At 47.2% G+C, this 23,619-nt stretch overlaps 1 protein-coding gene across 1 annotated transcript; it reads left to right on the top strand.

The window, feature by feature from the left end:
- Positions 1 to 19,391: 19,391 nt before the first annotated feature.
- Positions 19,392 to 23,330, top strand: PHOX2A (paired like homeobox 2A). Its single transcript, XM_032426904.1, has 3 exons — positions 19,392 to 19,608; positions 21,758 to 21,945; positions 22,878 to 23,330. The coding sequence occupies exons 1-3, from the start codon at positions 19,392 to 19,394 to the stop codon at positions 23,328 to 23,330; spliced, it is 858 nt and encodes a 285-aa protein (XP_032282795.1).
- The last annotated feature ends 289 nt before the right edge of the window (positions 23,331 to 23,619 follow it).

The following is a 23,619-nucleotide window of genomic DNA, read 5'->3' as shown; positions in this document are numbered from 1 at the left end:
AACCAACCGCTACCCAAGCCACGTTATTTTCATGGCGAATTGTAGAAGAGCTCAAAAAGCAAGCCAGATGACACAAGTACATTGAAATCTTCTGCTCCTCTCATGTCTACTAACATTCTTGAGCCAAAGCAAGTCATAGGGCCAAGCTCAACATCAATAGGATAGGAAAATGTACTCCCCATACTCTAGTGGAAGATACTGCAAAGTCATGTGGCATAAAGCATGGGTGTATAATTCAGTAAGAGGAAGGAAGTGAAGAACTGGGAAAATAGTCCAGTCTAACCCATAAAGCTCCAGGAGAAATGTCTCCAAGAAAAAAATAAAGGGACTGATAGAAGACTTGACATGTCTGTGTGGAAAAGAGTATTTCCAAGAGTTTTACAATTCCTTAGGAGAGAGATAATGATAGAGAATATAGAAAAGTAAGCAAATAAAAAACAGGCTATTATTAATTCTAGGGAAAGCAAAAGTTCATACAAGCAAATTAATCATGGTACCTAAGTGATACATACATGACTCAGACATAAAGTCCAACTAAATATTTATATAACTAAAATTTGTATTGACTACTCTTTTTCATGGATTCCAAGAGGCACAAGTTATCAAAACTGAAATCTGAAAATCTGAAATCAAGATCTGTCACAATTGCTATGAGCCAGGCGATGATCATGACATAGATGCTCTAACCATGTGCAAACATGACTGTTACTCCGCTGGCGTGATGGGATATGCCACTCCTGAACATGTCAGTCCACAATCCATTTAAGGACCATGTGAGGAAAGAATATAAGTCCAGGTTTTGTCTAAGAAGTTTTCGTTTATATATTCTAGAAAAATCAGGAAAATACCAGTATCAAAATTTGCAGAATGAATATTGGTAGAATGAATATCGGTTAGAAGAAAATCCCACTGATGATAGTGGATCCCTCTTTTAAAAAATACTATATCACCATTACTCTTGAAAGTATGTAGTATGATTTGTGTTAAAAAAATAAAATAAAATGTGGGCATTGACATCTTTGAGGCAAAAAATGATTCAAAAGAATGAGATTCTGAATGAAAGAAATTTTAGAAATACTTTAACCAGTTTATTTGCTTGTATTTTTTAAGAAGATTTTATTTAGGGGCGCCTGGGTGGCTCAGTCGTTAAGCGTCTGCCTTTGGCTCAGGTCATGATCCCAGCGTCCTGGGATCGAGCCCCGCATCAGGCTCCCTGCTCCGCGGGAAGCCTGCTGCTCCCTCTCCCACTCCCCCTGCTTGTGTTTCCTCTCTCGCTGTCTCTCTCTGTCAAATAAATAGATAAAATCTTTAAAAAAAAAAAAATTATTTATTTGAGAGAGAGAGAGCACAAGTGGGGTGGGTGAGGGGAGAGCAGCAGAGGGAGAGGGAGAAGCAAGCTCTCTACTGAGCAGGGAGCTCAACACAGGGCTCGATGCCAGGACCCTGGGATCATGACATGAGCCAAAGGCAGACGCTTAACCGACTGAACCACCCAGACGCCCCTGTATGTTTCTTTTTATTGCGTGCATGCACAAAAGTATATAGTAAATAATACATCTGAAGTCTAAAGGATCTCTTTCAATAAATATAAAATGAAAATTCTAAGTGATAAGAGAGTAATTATTTTCTTTTTAGTGATATATAAAGGTATATCTTACAGTCAGTGATATCTTAGATTCAGTGAAATACGGCATATTGGATTAATAAAGGGAGACACATTGGTGACTTTGGTGGTGTGAGTGATAAATATTCATACTAGGAAGCCAATAGTCTAAAATTAAAAAATCAAGAAATCACAAGGTAAACATTATACTGAAAGAACACACTGCCGAGGATTAAATCCCAACTCTGCCATTTGCTAACCATGTGACCTTACAAAATTACCTAACCCCTCTGTGACTCAATTTTTCTCATCCCTAAAATGGGAATAGAAATAGTACCTATAATATAAGATGATTATGAAGACGAAACAATGCATGAAAAGCACTTAAGATAGAGCCTGACACTCTACTGTAAGCACTCAATAAATGTTAGCTAAAAATGTTGTTTATCTAAATATGTGGAAGTCAATACCAAAAAGAAACAGCTGAAATGGTTTGGAGAGTGGGATCTGGGTTCTGGGGATAGAAAGGGGTAGAGAAGGGGCACCTGGGTGGCTCAGTTAAGCGGTTAAGCGTCTGCCTTGAGCTCAGGTCATGATCCCAGGGTCCTGGGATGGAGCCCGCATCAGCGGCTCCCTCTGCTTGCCACTCCCCTTGCTTGTGCTCTGTCTCCCTTTCTGTCAAATAAATAAGTAAAATATTTTTAAAATTTTTAAAAAAAGAAAGGGGTAGAGAAGAGGATGTTTTTCATTATAAGTCTTATCATTATAAGTCTTGATATTTTTTAATTATGTGCATTTTAATTTGATAAAATAATTATTTAAAATATACATGTAAAGGGGTGCCTGGGTGGCTCAGTCATTAAGCGTCTGCCTTTGGCTCAGGTCATGATCCCAGGGTCCTGGGATCGAGCCCCGCATCGGGCTCCCTGCTCAGCGGGAAGCCTGCTTCTCCCTCTCCCACTCCCCCTGCTCGTGTTCCCTCTCTCGCTGTGTCTCTGTCTGTCAAATAAATAAATAAAATCTTTATATATATTAAAATAAATAAAATCTTAATACACACACACATACACACACAGGTAAGTGGATCATAGGCCTAAATGTAAAATGCAAAACTATAAAACTCCTAGAAGATAACATAGGAGAAAATCTAGGTGATGTTGGGTTTGGCAGTGACTGTTGAGAAACAACATCAAAAGCACAATCCATGAAAGAAACAATGGATAAGTTGGACCTTATTAAAATTAGAAACTTCTGCAAAAGACACTGTTAAAAGAATGAAAGGACAAGCCATGCAGCCTGGGAGAAAATATTTGCGAAACACATATCTAATGAAGGACTAGTATCTAAAATATACAAAGAATCCTTAAAACGCAACAATAAGAGAACAAACAACCTGATTTAAAAATAGGCAAAAACCCTGTCCTGGGGGCCTGTGGAAGAGGCTGGCCTTGGGAGGAGCTATGGAGGCATCACCTCTTTCTGCGGCTTCCCCCCAACCTTCCCAAAGGGCCCGGTGGCTGCCCAGCTGCCCCTGCCCTGCTGGGGGTCTCAGCCCACCACTGACACTTCTGCAAAATAAAGCATATGTGTTTGAAGTTGGAAGGGAGGAAGGAAGAGCAGGAGAGGGGGGAAGGGGAGAAAGGGAAGGAAGGGAGGAAGGGAAGAAGGGAGGAAGGAAGGAAGGAAGGAAGGAAGGAAGGAAGGAAGGAAGGAAGAGTGGGAGGGAAAAAAAGAAGGAAGGAAGGAAGAAAGAAAAGAAAAAAAGGAAAGAAAGGAGAGAGAGAAGAAAGAAAGAAGAAGGAAAGAAAGAAAAAAGGAAGGAAGGAAGGAAAAAGAAAAAGGAAGGAAAGGAGAGGAGAAGAAAGGAAAGGAAGAAAAAAAAGAAAAAAGTAAAATCTGAACAGACACCTCACCAAAGAAAATAGCAAATAAGCATACAAAAAGATGCTCCACATCATGTTATCAGGGAATTGGGGAATTGTAAAACAACAATGAGATACCACTACACACGTCCTAGAATGACTAAAACCAAAAACACTGGGGACACCTGGGTGGCTCAGTCAGTTAAGCATCTGCCTTTGGCTCAGGTCATGATCCCAGGGTCCTGGCCCTGCGTCGGACTCCCTGCTCGGTAGACTCCTCTGCCCCTGCTCATGTTCTCTCTCTCGCCCACTCTCTCTCTGAAATAAATAAATAAAATTTTAAAAAAAAATTATTAATGGGGCACCTGGGTGGTTCAGTTGGTTAAGCATCTGCCTTCGGCTCAAGTCATGAGTCCTAGGATCGAGCCCCACATTGGGCTCCCTGCTCAGCAGAGAGCCTGCTTCTCCCTCTGCCCCTCACCCTGTTCATGCTCTCTCTCTCAAATAAATAAATAAAATCTTAAAAAATGAATAAATAAAATAAAATAAAAATAAAATTATTTTTAAAATAAAACCAAAAACACTGAAAACAACTCATTAAGACATCTGGGGTACCTGATACCTCCTGCTATTTAGGTTTTACCAGCATTTTGTCATAATTATAGTGGACTTGTGTGATGTCTTACATGAGGCTAAGAAGATCAAAGTCCCTGTGGACTAAATTGTGGCACAAAGGCCGAGAGTTAACATGGTCATGAAGCAAAATGGCGAAGGTGTATCTCTGCCCTTGCCAGATTAAACAAAGCTACCTTTGGTTTTCTTTGCTCGTTGAAATAGAGAAAAAACATTTACAAGTTAATAACTTCATTACAGGTGGCAGAGGCTCTGTTGTTTTGCTCTAGTAAAGAAACCATATCAGGAACATAGTACGATGGGAGTCATCACCTGTCTTAACCTTTCAATAACCCACTGCCTTTCTCCAAGCACCGTCTGACTTCTGCACGAGCGAGACAGGTGAGTTAAGAGGGTAAGTAACAGCAATCGCCACCTCTGAATTTTCAGGTCTTTGATGGGTGTCCGAGTCTTAACATTTCCCCCAGCAATGCAGTATTGGCTTTTGTTTATAATTTTGATAGGAAGTAAGCTGTAGGGCTTCCACTTAGCCCTTTCAACCATAATAGCCATATTTCATGGGTTAGAGTGACATATTCTGCCACTTGCTGAATATGCCTAATCCACTATGGACTATGGAACTAGAAAAACCATGGGTTTAAAAATGGGCTCAAGGACAGGACTGGCAGTGAGGTAGATTAGAATCAAAAGTCAGTTTTTCACTTGACTCCATAAGCCTCCACTCTGAGTGGGGGATCACTGTGCCAACTACAACTCCAATTAGCATTAAGCCAGTGTCAGTAGTTCCCAAGGGCACAGTTATTCTCTTAGTTTCCTAGGTCTGCCATAACAAGTACACAACTGGGTGACTAAAACAACAGAAATGTATTCTTTCATGGTTCTGGAAGACAGAAGTCCAAAGTCAAGGTGTTGGCAGAGTTGGTTCCTTCTGGAGGCTCTGAGCATCTGTTGCATGCCTCTCTCCTAGCCTCTAGTGGTTACCAGTAGTCCTTGGCGTTCCCTGGCTTGCAGTGTATCACTCCAATCTCTGCCTCCATCCTCACTTGATCTTGCTGTTTGTCTCTATGTCCAAACGTCTTTTTATAAGGACATAGTCATTGGATTAGGACCCACACTAATCCAGTATGACCTTATCTTAGCTTGATTACATCTGCAAAGAACCCATTTCCAAATAAGGTCACCTATTACACAGGTACCTGGGGAAAGGGCTCCCCGACATATCTTTTTGGAGGACACAATTCAACCATAACAGTTATCCTGGGACATGACTATAGGTCCCATTGGGGAAGCCTATTAGGAATATATTGACAGATATTTAGGGGCGCCTGGGTGGCTCAGTCGTTAAGTGTCTGCCTTCGGCTCAGGTCATGATTCCAGGTCCTGGAATCGAGCCCCGCATCGGGCTCCCTGCTCCGCGGGAAGCCTGCTTCTCCCTCTCCCACTCCCCCTGCTTGTGTTCCCTCTCTCGCTGTATCTCTCTCTCTGTCAAATAAATAAATAAAATCTTTTAAAAAAAAAAAAAAGGAATATATTGACAGATATTTATACATCTTCCTTAAGTGTACCTACCTTCACTTCATTCAAGGAACCGACCCAGGCCTGGAAATTGGGTGAGAGACCATAACTCTTACCTTGTCTTAAGTTGGCCTTCTGTTCACCGGTTCCAGAGGATTCTTGGTTTTATGAATCAGGATCTTAGTGAAATGCCCATATTCTTCAGTCCCATCTGCAGTGTCTTCCCCCAACGTCCCTGGCCTACAGAAACCAGTTACTATGCACTTTCCAAAGATGTTGTTACTCTCTCACAAATATGTTTCTCAGTGGCTTAGTGAAGAGAACGTCATCTGGACCCTCTCAAGGAATGGCGTTGATTGTGAATGAATCACACCTTCCTAGAAGGAAAGGTTTATAAACCAACATTCCCATCTCCATAAGTGTTTGGATTCTTTCGGCTACATTATACCAAAGGATTCTTCATTTAACAAAACATACATCTACTCTATGACCCAACAATTCCATTTCAAGAGAAATGAAAACATATATCCACAAAAAAAAAAAAAAAGACTTGCACATAAATGTTCATAGCAGCACTATTCATACTAGAACAAAACTAGAAATAGCCCATATGTCCATCAAAAGAGAATGGCTAAACAAACTGCATATTAAATTAGTTTTACATTACTGTGTAAAAAATAACCCAAAACTTAGAAGCTTAAAACAACATTCTTTGCTGTGCAGAAGCTTTTTATCTTGATGAAGTCCCAAAAGTTCATTTTCCCTTTTGTTTCACTAGCCTTTGGAGATGTATCTTGAAAGAAGTTGCTGTGGCCGATGTCGAAGAGGTTACTGCCTATGTTCTCCTCTAGGATTTTGATGGATTCCTGTCTCACATTGAGGTCTTTCATCCATTTTGAGTTTATCTTTGTGTGTGGGTGTTAGAGAATGGTCGAGTTTCATTCTTCTGTATATAGCTGTCCAATTTCCCCAGCACCATTTATTGAAGAGACTGTCTTTTTTCCATTGCATATTTTTTCCTGCTTTGTTGAAGATTATTTGACCATAAGAGTTGAGGGTCCATATCTGGGCTCTCTATTCTGTTCCATTGGTCTATACGTCTGTTTTTGTGCCAGTACCATGCTGTCTTGGTGATCACGGCTTTGTAATATAGCTTGAAATCAGGCAACATGAGGCCCATGCTTTTGTTTTTCTTTTTCAACATTTCCTTGGCAATTCGGGATCTTTTCTGATTCCATACAAATTTTAGGATTGTTTGTTCCAGCACTTTGAAAAATATCATTGGCATTTTGATCGGGATGGTGTTGAAGGTATAGATTGCTCTGGGCAGCATAGACATTTTAACAATGTTTATTCTTCCAATCCATGAGCGTGGAATGTTTTTCCATCTTTTTGTGCCTTCTTCAATTTCTTTCATGAGTGTTCTGTAGTTCCTAGAGTATAGATCCTTTACCTCTTTGGTTAGGTTTATTCTGAGGTATCTTATGGTTTTTGGTGTTATTGTAAATGGAATCAATTCTCTAATTTCTCTTTCTACATTTGCATTGTTAGTGTATAAGGAAGCAACTGATTTCTGTGCATTGATTTTGTATCCTGCCACATTACTGAATTGCTGTATGAGTTCTAGTAATTTGGGGGTGGAGTCTTTTGGATTTTCCACATGAAGTATCATGTCATCTGCGAAGAGAGAGAGTTTGAACTTTTGGGACTTCATCAAGATAAAAAGCTTCTGCACAGCAAAGGAAACAGTCAACAAAACAAAGAGGCAACCCACAGAATGGGAGAAGATATTTGCAAATGACATTACAGACAAAGGGCTGATATCCAAAATCTATAAAGAACTTCTCAAACTCAACACCCAAAAAACAAATAGTCAAGTCAAAAAACGGGCAGAAGACATGAACAGACACTTCTCCAAAGAAGACATACAAATGGCTAACAGACACATGAAAAAGTGTTCATCATCATTAGCCATCAGGGAAATTCAAATCAAAACCACATTGAGATACCACCTTACACCAGTTAGAATGGCAAAAATGGACAAGGCAAGAAACAACAAATGTTGGACAGGTTGTGGAGAAAGGGGAACCCTCTTACACTGTTGGTGGGAATGCAAGTTGGTACAGCCACTTTGGAAAACAGTGTGGAGGTTCCTCAAAAAATTAAAAATAGAGCTACCCTATGACCCAGCAATTGCACTACTGGGTATTTACCCCAAAGACACAGATGTAGTGAAAAGAAGGGCCACATGCACCCCAATGTTCATAGCAGCAATGTCCGCAATAGCCAAACCGTGGAAAGAGCCGAGATGCCCTTCAATGGACAAATGGATAAAGAAGATGTGGTCCATATATACAATGGAATATTACTCAGCTATCAGAAAAGGTGAATACCCAACTTTTACATCAAAATGGATGACTGGAGGAGATTATGCTAAGTGAAATAAGTCAAGCAGAGAAAGTCAATTATCATATGGTTTCACTTATTTGTGGAACATAAGGAATAGCATGGAGGACATTAGGAGAAGGAAGGGAAAAATGAACGGGGGGAAATCGGAGGGGAAAATGAACCATGAGAGACTATGGACTCTGAGAAACCAACTGAGGGTTTTAGAGGGGAGGGGAGTGGGGGGATGGGTTAGCCCAGTGATGGGTATTAAGGAGGTCACGTATTGCATGGAGTACTGGGTGTTATACGAAAACAATGAATCATGGAACACTACATCAAAAACTAATGATGTACTGTATGGTGACTAACATAACATAATAAAATTAAATTAAAGAAAAAGAAAAAGAGACAACCACAGTGATAGGAAAAAAAAAAAAATTCACTCGTTAGCTCACAATTCTGTAGCTCACAATTCACTCATTAGCTCACAGTTCAGAGTAGGGCACAGTTCTCATCTGCTCAGGATTTCAGGATGTCAGCCAGGTTGCATTTCCTTTTTGAGGCTCTGAGGAAAAATCCACTCCCGAGTTTATTCAATTCTTAGCAGAATTCAATTCCTTGTAGTTGTAGGACTGAGGTCCTGTCTTCTTACTGGCTGTCAGCTAGAAGTCACTCTCAGCTCCTAGAGGTCACCCACATTTACCATGTGGCCCCTCCATTTGGCTATGAAGACTCTTCCTCCTGTTGAGTGATGTTTCAAATCTCTCTGACTTCACTGTTTTCTGACCTCTTAACCCAAATATAAAGGGTTCAATGTCATTAGGTCAGATCCACCCAGATAATTCCCCTTTTTAATAGTCAATAGTGTCATATGATATAACCTAATTATGGAAGTGATATCTCATCATAGTCATAGTACTGGGAATTGCACAGGGCATGTACACCAAGAGGTAGGAATTTTGGGAGACATCTTAGAATTCTGCTTACACAAATATATTCATTCGATGAATTACTATTCAGCAATAAAAAAAATGCAATGAACTATTGATACACACAACATAGGTGAATCTCAAAAACTTTTTGTTGAGTAAAAGAAGGCTTACACGAAGTACTCAAAGGAATTAAAGAACAGGCAACATTAATCTCTGGTGGAAAAAGAATCAGAAGAATGGTTACTCCCTCTGAGGGAGTGGGAATTGGGATTAATTGGGAAGAGGCATGAAGGAACTTTCTGGGATGATGGTAAGGGGTTGGGTTACATAGGCATGTGTGTGTGTCAAACTCATTGCGTGGTGGGTGCACTTGAGATTTATGCATTTCACTATATGAAAATTATACCTGAAAATTAACAAATAATATTTTTCTCTACTTAATGATACACAGAAGTGTTAGGAACCAAGTGTATGGATGTCTGTAACTTACTGTGAATGCATCAAAAAATACAATAGATTGAGAGATGGATAGAAGAATGGATAGCTGGGTAGATATAAGGTAAAGTGAATATACTAAAATGTTATTATAGACTCTAGGGAAAAATAACCTCATCTTAAAAGGAAAAAAAAAAGGCAACTAGAACTCCCAGTTATGGGGCACCTGGGTGGCTCAGTTGGTTAAGCGTCTGCCTTTGGCTCAGGTCATGATCCCAGGGTCCGGGGATCGAGCCCCTCATTGGGCCCTGCTCAGAGAGGAGTTTGATTCTCCCTCTCCCTTTGCCCCTACCCCCCGCTCATGCTCTCTCTGTGTCTCAAATAAATAAAATCTTAAAAAAAAGTAAAGAACTCCCAGTTATTAGAACTAACTCATGGAATCCAGGCTCTGGTATGTGCACTCATATTGATCTATTCAGCCTAATTTTAAATTATGTTCCTCCTCCCTGGTCCAGCACCTCAAAATCCATTCTCAGATTTGCCAGATTTTATTGATATAAATTTGAAAAATCTTTTAATTCTTTTAGTGGGAAGGCCTTCTTGTGAATTTGACTTCCTATTTGACCATGAGGCATGTTGGGGTCTGATTCTGGCTGTGAGTATGGAGATAATGAAGTCAGTGGGATGGGGCATAAGGAAACTTGGTTTCCTCTTACCAGATAATTCCCATGGGGACATCTTTACATGGTCTTCAAACAAGAGAAAAGTTATCCCATTAGACAGGGAGGAGGTCCTATAGTAGCTGGCTACTTTCATTGGGAAGTTGGGATTCTGACAGAGATCATTAGTTGCCTGCTGTGATAGATGGCTTCTGACATGGCTCTCAGTGATCCTTGTCTTCTGATTCTCATGTCCTTGTATAATCCCCTCTCCTTGAGTGTGGGCAGGACCTAGTAACCTTCTTCTAAGGAATAGAATACGGCAAAAGTGATATGATGTCATTTCCAAGGTTAGTTTATGAAAGACTGACTTCTGTCTTGCTGGCATTTTGTCTGGCTCTTCTTATGTGCTTCCAAGGTTAGTTTATGAAAGACTGACTTCTGTCTTGCTGGCATTTTGTCTGGCTCTTCTTATGTGCTTTCCCTGTTGGAGAGGTCCATATGGCAAGGAACTGAGGGCAATCTCTGGCCAAAATCTGGTAAGGACTGACCCCTTCAGTCCAACATGCCTGGATAAACTGAGTCCTGGTAACAACCATGTGAGTGAGCTTGGAAGCAATCTATCCTTGGTCAAGCTTTCATTTGAGACTAAAGATTTGGCACCTTGACTGCAATTTTATGAGAGGCCCTGAAGCAGAATACTCAGGTAAGTCACATCCAGATTCCTGATCCACAGAAATTATGAGATAATAAATGTGTGTTGTTTTAAGCTAATAAGTTTGGGGGTAGTTTGTTATGTAGCAATGGGTAACAATACACCTGCCTAATATCCATTCTCTCCTCAGCAGCATAGACTCTACTGGGGGTAGGGGGATACTAATGTGCTCAGTTAAAATCTTGCCTTTCCTAGTCTCCCATTAAGTTTGATGTGACTGTATGACTAAGTTCAGGCAAAGAAGTAAGTGGAAGTGTTGAATGGAACTTCTAGAAGGTTCCTTATTAAGGAGATGTCTCACTGAGAGATGCACTTTTTCTTTTCCTTTTTCTCATTCTTGCTGCCTAGAATATGGATGTGATAGCTGGATCTCCAGCAGCTACCTAAGACATAAGAACCTAAGTTAGAAACCACACTCTAGGAAACAAAAAAAAGAAGGAATCTGAGTCCTAAATGCCCATGGAGCAGCCACACAAGCACTGGACTCCTTACTTACAGACTTAACCTTAAGTGAAGAAGAAATAATCTATTATTTTGCTTACCTTGTTGTTATTTTGGATTTTCCCTTATGTGCTCCCAACCTAGCCCTAACTCATAGAGGGCTTAGGCCTCCCTTAGCCATCCAAATCCTTTCATCACCATTCCCATCCTGGCATGCCCCTCTTTCAAACCATTCTCTAACTCTCACACAGGAGCAAACGTTGAGTTTGATTTTTACCCTCTCATTCTCTCTCTAAGCTTTCCACACCTCCTCACAATCCTTGAATTCCTCATTCCCTTTATACTGATCCCTGACAGTCCACCAAGTCTATGCTCTTTAGGGATACTTAATTCCAGGTGGCCACTGGTAATAAATTGATGAACTGTTTGCCATTAAATAACACTCCGTCTCTGGATTTTTACTGCCTTTGTTCCCAGCCAGGAATCACAATTATTCCAAGATTCCAACAGTTCTGAGAGTCTGATGCCCTCAGCCAATCTAGTACCAATTTCTATATCAGAGTCATTAGTTACAAGCAACAGAAACTAACTCCATCTTATTTAAGCAAAAAATATATTTATTAGATATTACATTTATAAAAGATATTAGATATCTCAGAGAAGTACTGGAATGACTGGAGGACCAACTATAGAGACATAGAACTAGAAATACTACCCTAAATTAAGCTACATTGTTTTCCCCATGAAAACAGCCTTGCCACCACTGCCCCTTGCACAGCTGATGTAGTTGGCACTGAACCCCCACTGCTGCCAAGAACAAGCTCTGTAGGGGCCTGCTGCACCTAGAACTAGATGTTGCTGCAACCTTTTGCCCCTGTAGAGAATTCTTATGGTCCATGAGTCCTCACTACTACAGATTCCTTAGCTTAGTCTGTGATGAGCGTACATGATTGGCTGAGACGAGGTCAAGTGTCTGAATCTTGGTTGTAAGGGAAGTTTAGAAAGCAAGTATCTGGCATCTGTTAGATGGGGAATTCCTCTAACTTAGAAAGTGGTTTCAGATGCTAGATGCCAAAAAAAAAAAAAAAGGAATGTCAGCTCTTTCCTGCTGTCAGGCCAGAGTGCCAAGAAGGACTGGGAAAATCACACTTTCCTAATTTCTCTGGATCTTCCCAAATATCTCCATTTCAGTTATAAGACATTCACTGTTTCCTAATCAATATTCACTTTAGGGGGTGGCAGAAAACTTGACTATGGACAATCTGCCAAACACATGATTATCCTCCTGCTGCAGCCTCTGATTGCTGGTCACAGGCAGATGTTTCCTTACCAGAGTTACAAATTGTCATGCTGTCCCTCATCTACCTGTTCCCTCTTGATGCACCTTTCTGAGGTTGCAAATGGAGACAGTATACACCAATATTTTACCTTTTTCTACTTAATCCTTTGATGTTGCAACCACAGGGCAAGGGGAAAAATTGACACCAAGTTCTAAGAGACACATGCAGTAGTTTTTCCAGCTACTTTATTATCACCTAACAAGGTCATATCATTTCCAGGCTCAGAATGGAGACATTCTCACTGCATCCCACCCTACATCAACAGGGCCAGTTTCATATTTTAAGATCTGCTCTTTGCATCATTACATACCTTATACCAATTTTTTATTTGAATATCTTTATTTGGAAGTGAAAAATCCAACTTGAACTAGATTAAACATAAAGAAGAATATATTAGATTTAAAAAAAGATCCATTGAAGGACTGAACAACTAATTTGCAAAAAGAGTAAGGATGTCTCAGGAATCACTGGAACTAGGCTCCTAAATTCTAACATGAGACTCTATATCTTTTGCTTCAACTTTTTATTTATTCTTTCTTCACTACAGACCACCTTTTCTCTTGATAGTAGGGAAAGTAGCTGCAAACATTTCCTGAGATTTATATTTATAGCTTTAACCATTCAAAAGAGAATGATTCGTTTCCCAATTAAGAAGTAATGATGAGGAAGGGTTTGTTGACCCATCGTTGGACAAGTACCCACACCTGGACCAATTATGGCTGAGGGTAGGATTATATAAGAGCAATGATTCCCTGGGTAGCCATGTGGATGGAGGAGACAGTTCCCAAGAGAAGAGTTGTGCTGGGCTGACCACACCATAGATGTCCACTATGGCAGCCCTTAGGCAGGACCCTTCCCACGCATAAAAACTTGGATAAGCTTGTCAATGTATGGCGTGGTTGTTAGGATCAAACCTCTTTTTCTTCTCTTTTTAAAAGAAGAGTCAACTCACCTCACCATCTATGTGCCATTCTCTTGTCCAGACAACTGAAACATTCTAAGGATAACATCCCCCATAGACAAATACCCATGTGCCCATCAGACTAGGAGATTCTTTTGTTTTTGTTTTTTAAAGATTTTATTTATTTATTTATTTGTCAGAGAGAGAGAGAGCACAAGCAGGGGGAGAGGCAGGCAGAGCAGGCAGAGTAGGCAAAGGGAGAAGCAGGCTCCCCACTGAGCAAGGAGTCGGATGTGGGACTCAATCCCAGAACCCTGGGATCATGACCTGAGCCTAAGGCAGCCACTTAACCAACTGAGCCACCCAGGCGTGCCCAGACTAGGAGATTCTTAAAGAAAGCATCTAGGAGGGGCGCCTGGGTGGCTCAGTCGTTAAGCGTCTGCCTTCAGCTCAGGTCATGATTCCAGGGCCCTGGGATCGAGCCCCGCATCGGGCTCCCTGCTCCGCGGGAGGCCTGCTTCTCCCTCTCCCCCTGCTTGTGTTCCCTCTCTCGCTGTCTCTCTCTCTGTCAAATAAATAAATAAAATCTTAAAAAAAAAAAAAAAAAGAAAGCATCTAGGATTAATTTATTCCCATGTGTCTAGTGCCTCATGAAGTTCTATCATAGATCAGACACTCAAAAAAGATTTCTAGGGGCGCCTGGGTGGCTCAGTCGGTTAAGCATCTGCCTTTGGCTCAGGTCATGATCCCACGGTCCTGGGATCGAGCCCCGCATCGGGCTCCCTGCCCGGTAGAGAGCCTGCTTCTCCCTCTCCCACTCGCCCTGCTTGTGTTCCCTCTCTCGCTGTGTCTCTCTCTGTCAAATAAATAAAATCTTTAAAAAAAAAAAAAGATTTCTAGAACTGGATTAAGATCTTCCCTCATAAAACTAATGATGTAATGTATGGTGATTAACATAACAATAAAAAATTTAAAAAAAAAAGATCTTCCCTCATTCTTCAGAGATCCTTGATGGTTGAGCATTTGGGTCCCTGGAAAGGCCTAATGCTAAAAGCTGAAAACAAAAATAGAAATTGGTAGTATACTGGGTAGCCTAAGGTACCAATGAAAGAAAAGAAAAAAATGGTCAAAAGGGTTGTCGCCATAACAGAGAAATGAACAAGAGACTGTAGGTTCTGATAGACAGGTTGGGAGGACATACAGTTAATGTGTTTGCCTCCAACTCTCCTTGGAGCACAGAGTCATGGCAGAAGAGAATATGGATTTGGAAGAAGGATGCCTGTGGAGTTGGTAGATAAATGGGGGGGGAGAGGAGTTCAAAGGTCCTCAAGCAGGACCTGACAATGCACTAACTTTCCACTGATAGATAAACTCCCTTCCTTATTAGAAGTTAGACATGGATGTCTGATCACAGTTAGCTTCCAGTCATGGTTAGACAGTGATGACACTGAGCACATTGCTTCAGAGGGTGAGAAGATGAGTTTCCATGGTAGGGAGTAGCCACGACTCTGTGCTCTTCCCCATAGCAGAGAAGGGCTGACAAGGAGTGTACTGGCTTAATAAATCAGCATGGTGGCCACTTTCTGAGCCTAGATAAGCCTTGCTCAGAGTTCTGAGGTGAGGCTAAGGTCAGAGACTACTTGTAGAAGTGGGAATAAGGTAGTGGTACTTGGGAATTCCCAGGCTACCATTCTCCCAAGTGACCATAGGCAGAAAAAGTTCTCCAAAACATGGGTCCTTCCTCATCCATTCTCATGGAGTTTCCACTGTCTAGGCTCACAGAGTAAGTTAGTGTCAGAGCAGAAGAAAAAAGTACCCCCCCAGGTTCCTTTTTGTATACTGCTCCCTCTGTCGGGGGGCGAGGGGGCGGAATCCTCCCACTCTGACACACTTCCACCGTTTTTAGTTCAACTCTTTCTACAGGACCACTCCTTGGGCCCCAGCCTCTTCATCTGCTAAAATTAAGAGGTCAGGCTGGGTAATTCTGCTAGGCCTTGATATCCTCTGAAATCTTGAGGGTAGAGGTGATGCTGTGGTGCAAGCATAGGGGTTTATGTCCAGGTTCTATATCCAGGTATCAAGTGTAACAAATCCGAGGAGCCTGACCAGAGTGTGGTCTGGGTCTGTGAGTCACACAGGGCTCAGTCAGTTGGTGAACGGGAGAAAGGGGGATGTGTGTGAGATGGTGCTGGCAGCAGCAGCCGCGATATATTAAAAAAACATTCATTTAGTGCTTACTATGTGCCAGGTGCTATTCAAACACTTTATGTATTTTAATTCATCTAATCATTAAGATAAACCAGTTTATAGGTGAGAAAACTGAGGTATAGAGAGGCTGAATGACTTACTGTAAGTCATAAGTTTGTACGTGGCAGAGTTGAAACCCAGCAACCAGGCTCCAGAATCTGTCATCACTCGTGGAAGTGAAGACATGGTGCTCAGCAAGGGGGTGTCACAGCAAGATGGCTGCAACAGTGTTTTGTGCTAGAGCATCTTTTGTTCTCCAAGAGTGCACGCACTTGTGGGAGGGAGTTTCAGTTAGGATGAGCTCCCCACAAGAGATCTCATCCACTGGACTCTTGAGTATGAGGTCCTTGTGGAGTACAGCCCACTCTCCCTGTTTTCTTCTTCTTTTATGGTGAGTTCTCAGGGAGCTCTCTTTCCTGCCCCCATCTCTCTCTCTCTCTCTCTCTCTCTCACACACACACACACTCTCACACACACACTCATTTGCACGCACCATGCAGCCTACCCTCCAAAGTCCCCCCACTTCCACCACCTGGAAGACCTGAACCCAGCAGTGGACAGGGTTCAAAGCATTTTTTTTGAGCTGTGTCTGTTTCTATGCCAATCAGCAGATGCAAATGGCTGCCTGCAGAGAAAGGAACCTGAGCCATGGGAAGGTGAGCTCCTGCCCTGCTAACCCCGTAACATGCATGTTAAAATAAAATTTCTAATCACCACTACCATAATTTGATTACCTGTAAAGGTGTCAAGCATTCACAGATTATATTGGTCAGAGATTTTAGCTGCAAGTGTCAGAAGCCCAAACTTAAAGTAGTTTAGACAGAGAGGGGAATTTATTGGTTCAATGACCAAACTGTAGAAATGACAGGGATGGATCATGGTCTTGGATACAACTGGAACCAGGGCCTCTTTGCCTCCCCTCATATCTCTGCTTGTCCCTGCCTGTGAGCTTCAGTTGCTCCTTTCCTTCAGTTTTGTCACTGGGGAAGGGATAAGGCCCCCTGCAAATTCCTCAGATGAGGGAGGACTTTCTTCCAGCCCAAAGGTTGGCTCAGAGGAAGGAAGTTTCCTGTCCCTGGGGAATGAGGGAATGAAGAAGAGAGGATGATCCCTTTCCAGAGAGTGGGGAATGGGACTCAGGGGATGAGGATTCCATCCCCAGAAACGAGGGCAGGGATTCTCCAACACACAGCTTAGCTTTCATTAACCCAACAAGCAGATATGGGAAGACCTGTGATGTGCAGAATGATGTGCTAGACACTGTGGTAGGGCTGGGAAGTAACAGTTCTGTCCTGAGACCTTGCATTTTATTGCAAATATTGGGGACATGAGTCACCAAAAGAGAGGGACCTACTATGGGACATTCAGCAGAGTCTAGGGGCGTCAGGGAAGGCTTCCAGGAAGCAATCATGTCCACTTCAAAACCAGATGGATAAACAAGAGTCATCCAGGTTTGGGGGTTTGAGGGAAGTAGGGGGCAGTGGAGTGGGGTGGGGAGTGGAATGAACATTCCAGCCAGAAAGGACAGCTCTAAACTACAAGATCAATCAATGTGTGAGGGCTTCAAAGAAAGCCAAGGTAAGGGGGAGTCAGGCTGGTGCACTGGCGCTAGAGGACATTGTGAGCAGAATGAGGGCTTGGATTTGACCCCGAGGGCAATGGAGAGCCGTAATAGGTCTAAGGAGAGCACTTCTGAGTTCTCAATTCTGAGATCCCTTTTTGGGCTCCCTGCAGAGGATGTGTCAGAAGCGAGAGGTACACTTCACACACCCGTGGGGAGAACTTTTGAAGCAGTTTTGCTGTCAGCTTTAGAAGCTTATACCTAAAAAGTAATTAGAGACAACACTTCAAAGAACCCCCCTTGGCATGGAGTAGTTACAGAATTTGGGGACAGGTGATCCTTGTGTGAAGCAAAGATCTGGTGGCCCTTGAAGTGGATGACCTGAGGATGGGCATGTTCCCCATAGTGGGGAATTGGGGAAAGGTATTCCCAGGGACCTTCTCTCATCCTGCATGGGCTTTCTCTGGGTCTTCACTCTTGCATCTGTAGGACCTACCAAGATTTGGGTGGAGGAGGCTGGGGGCTGGGTGGGAAAGCTGTCCAATCCACCTCAGGTGAGCTGCAGGGGCAGAAAGCTTCTCTCTTCTGTTCTAGAAAGGATCCTGTGTTGGTTTTCCCACAGTGTGAAGGCCCAAGGCTGAATCTGCTGAGGGTCAGGTCTGTGGCCAGTTCTAGAATGAGTCTAGGTAGTTTACCTGGTGAAGAAAAGGAGGAGAGGAGATGGGGAGGTTGAGAGAGAGTGTGGAGGTCACTCGGTTACTCCTGATCTCCTGATCCTGACATTCATCACATACACACACTCTGTGCCAAGGGTGCTGGGGACCAAAGGGTCACACTGGGAGGTGGTGGGCAGGGAAACTGAGCTGGGGAACTGGGGGAGGGGAGAGGCAGGCTGGGCCCTGAAGGTACAGGGCAGGGTTGTGTGGCCAAGTCAGGATAGAGGGATCTGGGCTGCAGCGACCCTCCCCCTCCGTAGCCTGGCCTGGCCTCCACCACAATCCTACTGGCCCCTGGGCACTCCGGCTCTGGGTCTCAGCTCTCCGAAGCCTCTTTCTCTCAGCTCTGTTCCTCCTCTGTCTGTCCCTGTCCTTGTCTCTCTGAGACCGCCCCTCTGTGTGTGTGTCTCCCTGTCCCTGCCCTGTTTTGTCTCATCTCTCTCCTGATCTCCATCTCAGTCCTTGTTTCCATCCATGTCTCACCCCGGGGTCTTCTCTGTCTCCATGCCTGCCTCACTCTCTTTCTTGGTCCCCCTCTTATCCTTGTCTCCTCTGTCTCTGCCTTGTCCCCATCTCCATCCCTGCCTTTCTCTTGCACGCGCTTCAGCTTTGTCTATATCTCTGTCCCTGTGGGCCCACTTGCCCCTGTCTCCAATCTCTCTCGCGTCCCTGTCTCAGCCTTGCCTCCATCTGTGTACCTGTATCTCTCTTGTCTCTTTCTCCATCACTGTTTCTGTCCCTTTCTCCCCCTGTGTCCTCTCTTCATCCACGTCCCCATCTCAGGCTCCGTCTCTTCCTCGTCCGTGTCTCCATCCCCCTCCTGGACCGCCTCCGTGGTCCCCGGCGGGATAGGACCTCGCTGGGGGCGGGGCCGAGGGGCTGGATCAGAATAACTCGGTTATCAGGACGAATTGAATTAACTTCTTCACCGGAGCGCCGCCAGGCCTGTCTCCCCTCCCTTCTGCGGGGCCGCAGGTGGGGAGGCCGAGGAAACGGGTTGGGACCCTTCAGCCTGGCACTGTGCGTAGAGAGCGAAGGTCTGATCGGGATTGGGGCGGGATGAGGACTGTAGGGATGGGGCCCCACACTGCCCCGCCCTGCACCTCGGGAGCCCAGGGAGGGCTGCGGGTACCCTTTGGAGTGGGGGTCTGGGGTAGCTGGGGGTGGGGCCTGGGCTGTCCAGGCCCCGCCCCGCGGAGCTTGCCCGCCCCGCCCCCTCCGCGGGGTCCTGAGCGTTAAAAGGCGCGCGGGCCGGGCCGGGCTGCACTTGCATTGCACCCGGGCGGAGGGCGGCCGCGACGGGGCGGGCGGACTCGCGGGCGCTCAGAGCCGGCCTCGGGTCCTCGGCGCCAGGCGCTCGAACCCTCATCCCGACCCCCACCCGGCCGGGGACCCCGACCCCGACCCGGCCCGGCCCGGACCCCGACCCCGACCCCCGGGCCGATGGACTACTCCTACCTCAATTCGTACGACTCGTGCGTGGCGGCCATGGAGGCGTCCGCCTACGGCGACTTCGGCGCCTGCAGCCAGCCCGGCGGCTTCCAATACAGCCCCCTGCGACCCGCCTTCCCCGCGGCTGGTCCGCCCTGCCCCGCGCTCGGCTCCTCCAACTGCGCGCTCGGCGCTCTACGCGACCACCAGCCAGCGCCTTACTCGGCAGGTGAGCCCAGCCCCGGCCCAACCCTCCATCCAAATCCTGCGGAAACCCCAGCCCCTGCCCTATTTGGCAAGTGATTGCGACTGTCCCCCACAGCCGCCACCATCCTTGCCCTCCAACACCCGAGGGATCCCCAGCCTCCCTGTAAGACGGGCCTCCCGTAGGCAGAGTTGAGCCCCACCCTCTCATCTTTCCCCTTCTCGTGCTCTTCGGGTCAGGGAAATAGATCCCTGGCCCAGCCCCAGGCCCCTCACCAGGTCCTCCCTTCCCCACCTGCAAAGACTGACCACCAAGTCTCTCCATCTCCGTATCCTTGGAAGATGCTCCCGGCTCAGTCCAATCAGATCTCCATCCTTATCCCCACCCCACTTCATGTCTGACCCCAACAAGGGCTCCTGCCGCAGCTGAGCTGCCCAGATGGAAACCTTCCTAGAGCCCCAGCACCATCAAGCTCCTCCTGCCCAGTTTTGGACCCATCCTGCCTGTGCCCAGACCCTCTTGCACCACGGAAACCTCCTCCCTTGCTGGACGAAAAGAGTGTCCAGGTCATTAAGCCACTTTCATTCCCCCCTTTCCCCCTGGAGACTCTCCCAGCTAGAGTCCTACAGAACCCAGAAGCAGTCTCCCAGTACCTCCAAGCCTCTTGATTTAAGTCCCAATCTGAACCCTCAACCTCATGGAGCCTCTCCAGCCATCCCCATCTCTCCAGTTAGAGTCCAGGCTGCCCCACCCAATCTCCTTATCTCCTTCCTTCCTGGGAAGACCACTGGGACCCAAATAGAATATTGGGGCCTGGGGGGTGGGAAGGGATGGTGAGAGGGGGACCTGGATTTGGAGAAATGAGAAAGAGCAAGGTGGAGCCAAAAACTGGAACCGTGATGGGGAGATTGGGTACTCTGGGCCAGATGAGGATGTGGACTGGGGAGATAGGGTCAGGAAATGGGGATATGGGCCCCACAGAGATGGAGAAATGAGAACAGGTATAGAGAGGTGTGAGCAAAGATGGGAAGATTGGGGGCCCTGGAAGAAATGGGGACCCAGGGTTGGGGAGATGGAGATAATAACTATGTGATGGGGACAGGAATTATGGGAGATGGGGACCAAGGAAGATTAGCAACAGAGATGAGGAAGATGGGGCTAGGAATGGAGTGTTGCAGACAAGGATTAGGGGGAGATAGAGAACTAGGGATGTAGGACAAAGATGAAGGATATTGGGGACTCCTGAAGAATATGGAGACTTAAGCAAGGGTTGGAGACAGGGATGAGGAGATATTGTCAGAAACAGTGTGGGGCAGCGGGGACTGGGATGGGGTAAAAGAGAGACAAGGATGGGAAGAGAATGAGGGAGAGCAGTGGGGCTGGCTGTGGGGGAGTTGGGTCACAGAGAGAGGTGCCTGGAAGGAAGAAGAAGGGCAAAGAGAAGGTAAAGGAACCTGGGTGGGGGAAAATAAGGACCCTTTTCAATGGGCACAAAGAAAAGAATGGTCCAGAAGGGAAAGCTGAAGAGAGATGTGGATGGAGAAAGATGAGGACGAGGAGAGGACACCTGGAGGAGAATGGGTTATGAGATGGGGCTGAGGAAATGAGGCCTGGGAGGAGAAGGATGGCAAGGTAGAGCGGGCCAAGTCCCTACATGGCAGAAAGTACATGGCAGGGCTCACAGTGGACCCAGGCCAGGGAGTCTCAGTCGCCCAGGCGGGGTCCAGAACTGGTTACTAGGAAGACTCATGATGATGATGAGACCTGGCAATCAAGGCTAGGGTAGACAGAGCAGGACCTGAAACCAAGCGGGCAGGCTGACCCAGGTAGAAGCACACCAAAGCAGAGGTCGCAGGCGCAGGTGGACTGGAGGGAGGTGAGGGAACACGGGGAGGACCGAGGACAGGTCAGCGGTCTTGACCTGAGGATCAGATCCTGATTCCCTTGCTGCTGCTCTTGGGCCCCAGGTCTCCCTGCGCCCTGTCCGCCTTCACTCCTGCCGGCTCCACTGAGCGACAGGGAAGACGCTCAGTTCGAGACTGAGCGAAGGAAGCCGAGGGGCCGGGTCAGGGGCGGGGGACCGCGAGCGATCTCAGGGGCCGGACACAGCGGGCTGAGCTCGGCCCCTCACGCCTCCACCCTCGTCGCTCCCCCCTCCTGCACACACCCCTAGTGCCCTACAAGTTTTTCCCGGAGCCGTCGGGCCTGCACGAGAAGCGCAAGCAGCGGCGCATCCGCACCACGTTCACCAGCGCGCAGCTCAAGGAGCTGGAGCGCGTCTTCGCAGAGACTCACTACCCCGACATTTACACACGCGAGGAGCTGGCGCTCAAGATCGACCTCACTGAGGCTCGCGTGCAGGTGCGTGTTTGCGTGTGTGTGCGGGAGTGTGCGCGTGGAGGAGGGTGGGAGGTTAGTGCCCGGATACCTGGGGGCCGCGGGACAGAGGGGCCTCACTCGGGTGGCAGGCAGGTGCAGCTTGGAGGCGGAAAGCTGGGGCCAGGGGCCAGGGCTTGGTCTGGGGGTGGTTGGGCAGGAGAGGATGGGCAACCCGGGGAGGCGATGGGGCCAAGACTTGGCAGACCTGAGGCCCTCGGGAGAACTGAGTTCTTCAGCCCCACGATTTCCCCCTGGGTCTCCTTAGTAGGGCCAGGCATGTAGAGGGATGCTTGGGAATTCTGGAAGGAGGCCGAGTGGGTAGAGTGGGAGCGAGGCAGACGAATCCGGGAAAGCCAGCGAGCGCCCCCATGTCCCCTCCCTAGCTCCGCTGCTGTGAATTCTCTGAGCCCGAAACGCAGGGCTCTGGGCCGGCTCAGGGCTCAGGAGGGCCTGCCCAGGTGGACTCTGTTGTCTGTCTTACAAATCCAAGTACAGATGTCCAGCTGGTCCGCCTTCCCTGGAGACCCTGAACAAAAGGTTTCCCCTAGTGCCCGAACACGTTCTCCACCGCCCTGAGACACTCCAGGTGGAAATTCCTGGAGCTTCTTGTAGGAAGGAATTGGGGGCAGGGCTTTGGGTGATGAGGGAGCGAAGGCGGGGTCCCCTCCAGGAGACCAAGAACACTGGAGGCAGCGGGGTCGGCGAGTGAGCCGATCCCAAGGGGAAGACCTGGAGGAAGGGGCAAGCGGAGGCGAGGAGGTGAGCAGAGAGGCGAGGAGGGCTACGAGCCTAGTGGTGGAGGGCCCGGGGGGCCGACGCTCAGAAAGCTGGTGATAATCCTGATCCGGCCCCTTCCCGACTGAGGGCTCACCCGCGTCTTGCGGCCTCGGCCTGACCGGCCCCTGTGCCCGCAGGTCTGGTTCCAGAACCGCCGGGCCAAGTTCCGCAAACAGGAGCGTGCGGCCAGCGCCAAGGGTGCGGCGGGCGCGGCGGGAGCCAAAAAGGGCGAGGCGCGCTGCTCGTCCGAGGACGACGACTCCAAGGAGTCCACGTGCAGCCCCACGCCCGACAGCACCGCGTCGCTGCCGCCGCCGCCGCCTGCCCCCGGCCTGGCCAGCCCGCGTCTGAGCCCCAGCCCGCTGCCTGCCGCCTTGGGCTCCGGGCCCGGCCCTGGCCCCGGGCCACAGCCGCTCAAGGGCCCATTGTGGGCGGGCGTGGCGGGCGGCGGGGGCGGCGGGCCGGGCGCGGGCGCGGCGGAGCTGCTTAAGGCCTGGCAGCCGGCGGAACCCGGGCCCGGGCCCTTCTCCGGGGTTCTGTCCTCCTTCCACCGGAAGCCTGGCCCGGCCCTGAAGACCAATCTCTTCTAGCCGCTGGACTCTGGAGGCTCCGGGCCTGCCCCCAGAGACGCCCCTGCCCCTCCAGGACCTGACAGAGTCCCTCCCTATTTGGGCGCCCGCCTGGAAGTGCCCATCTGTCCCCACCCCCTACCGTGTCTGACCCCTAGGGGTGCCCCCCCCCCCCCAGCTTTGGAGACCAAGTCAGGGCCTCTCGTCCTCACCTGCCCTACCCAGCAGAGCGGGGTACTCTTCACTGGGACCTCCCCCCTTCCAGCTTGGCTTTCTTTGGAACCCGGATCAAATAACTGTGCTGGAACGT

This window comes from Phoca vitulina, unplaced genomic scaffold, assembly GCF_004348235.1.
Source record: "Phoca vitulina isolate PV1807 unplaced genomic scaffold, GSC_HSeal_1.0 scaffold36, whole genome shotgun sequence".
Lineage (NCBI taxonomy): Eukaryota > Metazoa > Chordata > Mammalia > Carnivora > Phocidae > Phoca > Phoca vitulina.
Note: the sequence above shows the minus strand (reverse complement) of the source record. Positions and strands in the feature narration are given on the sequence as shown.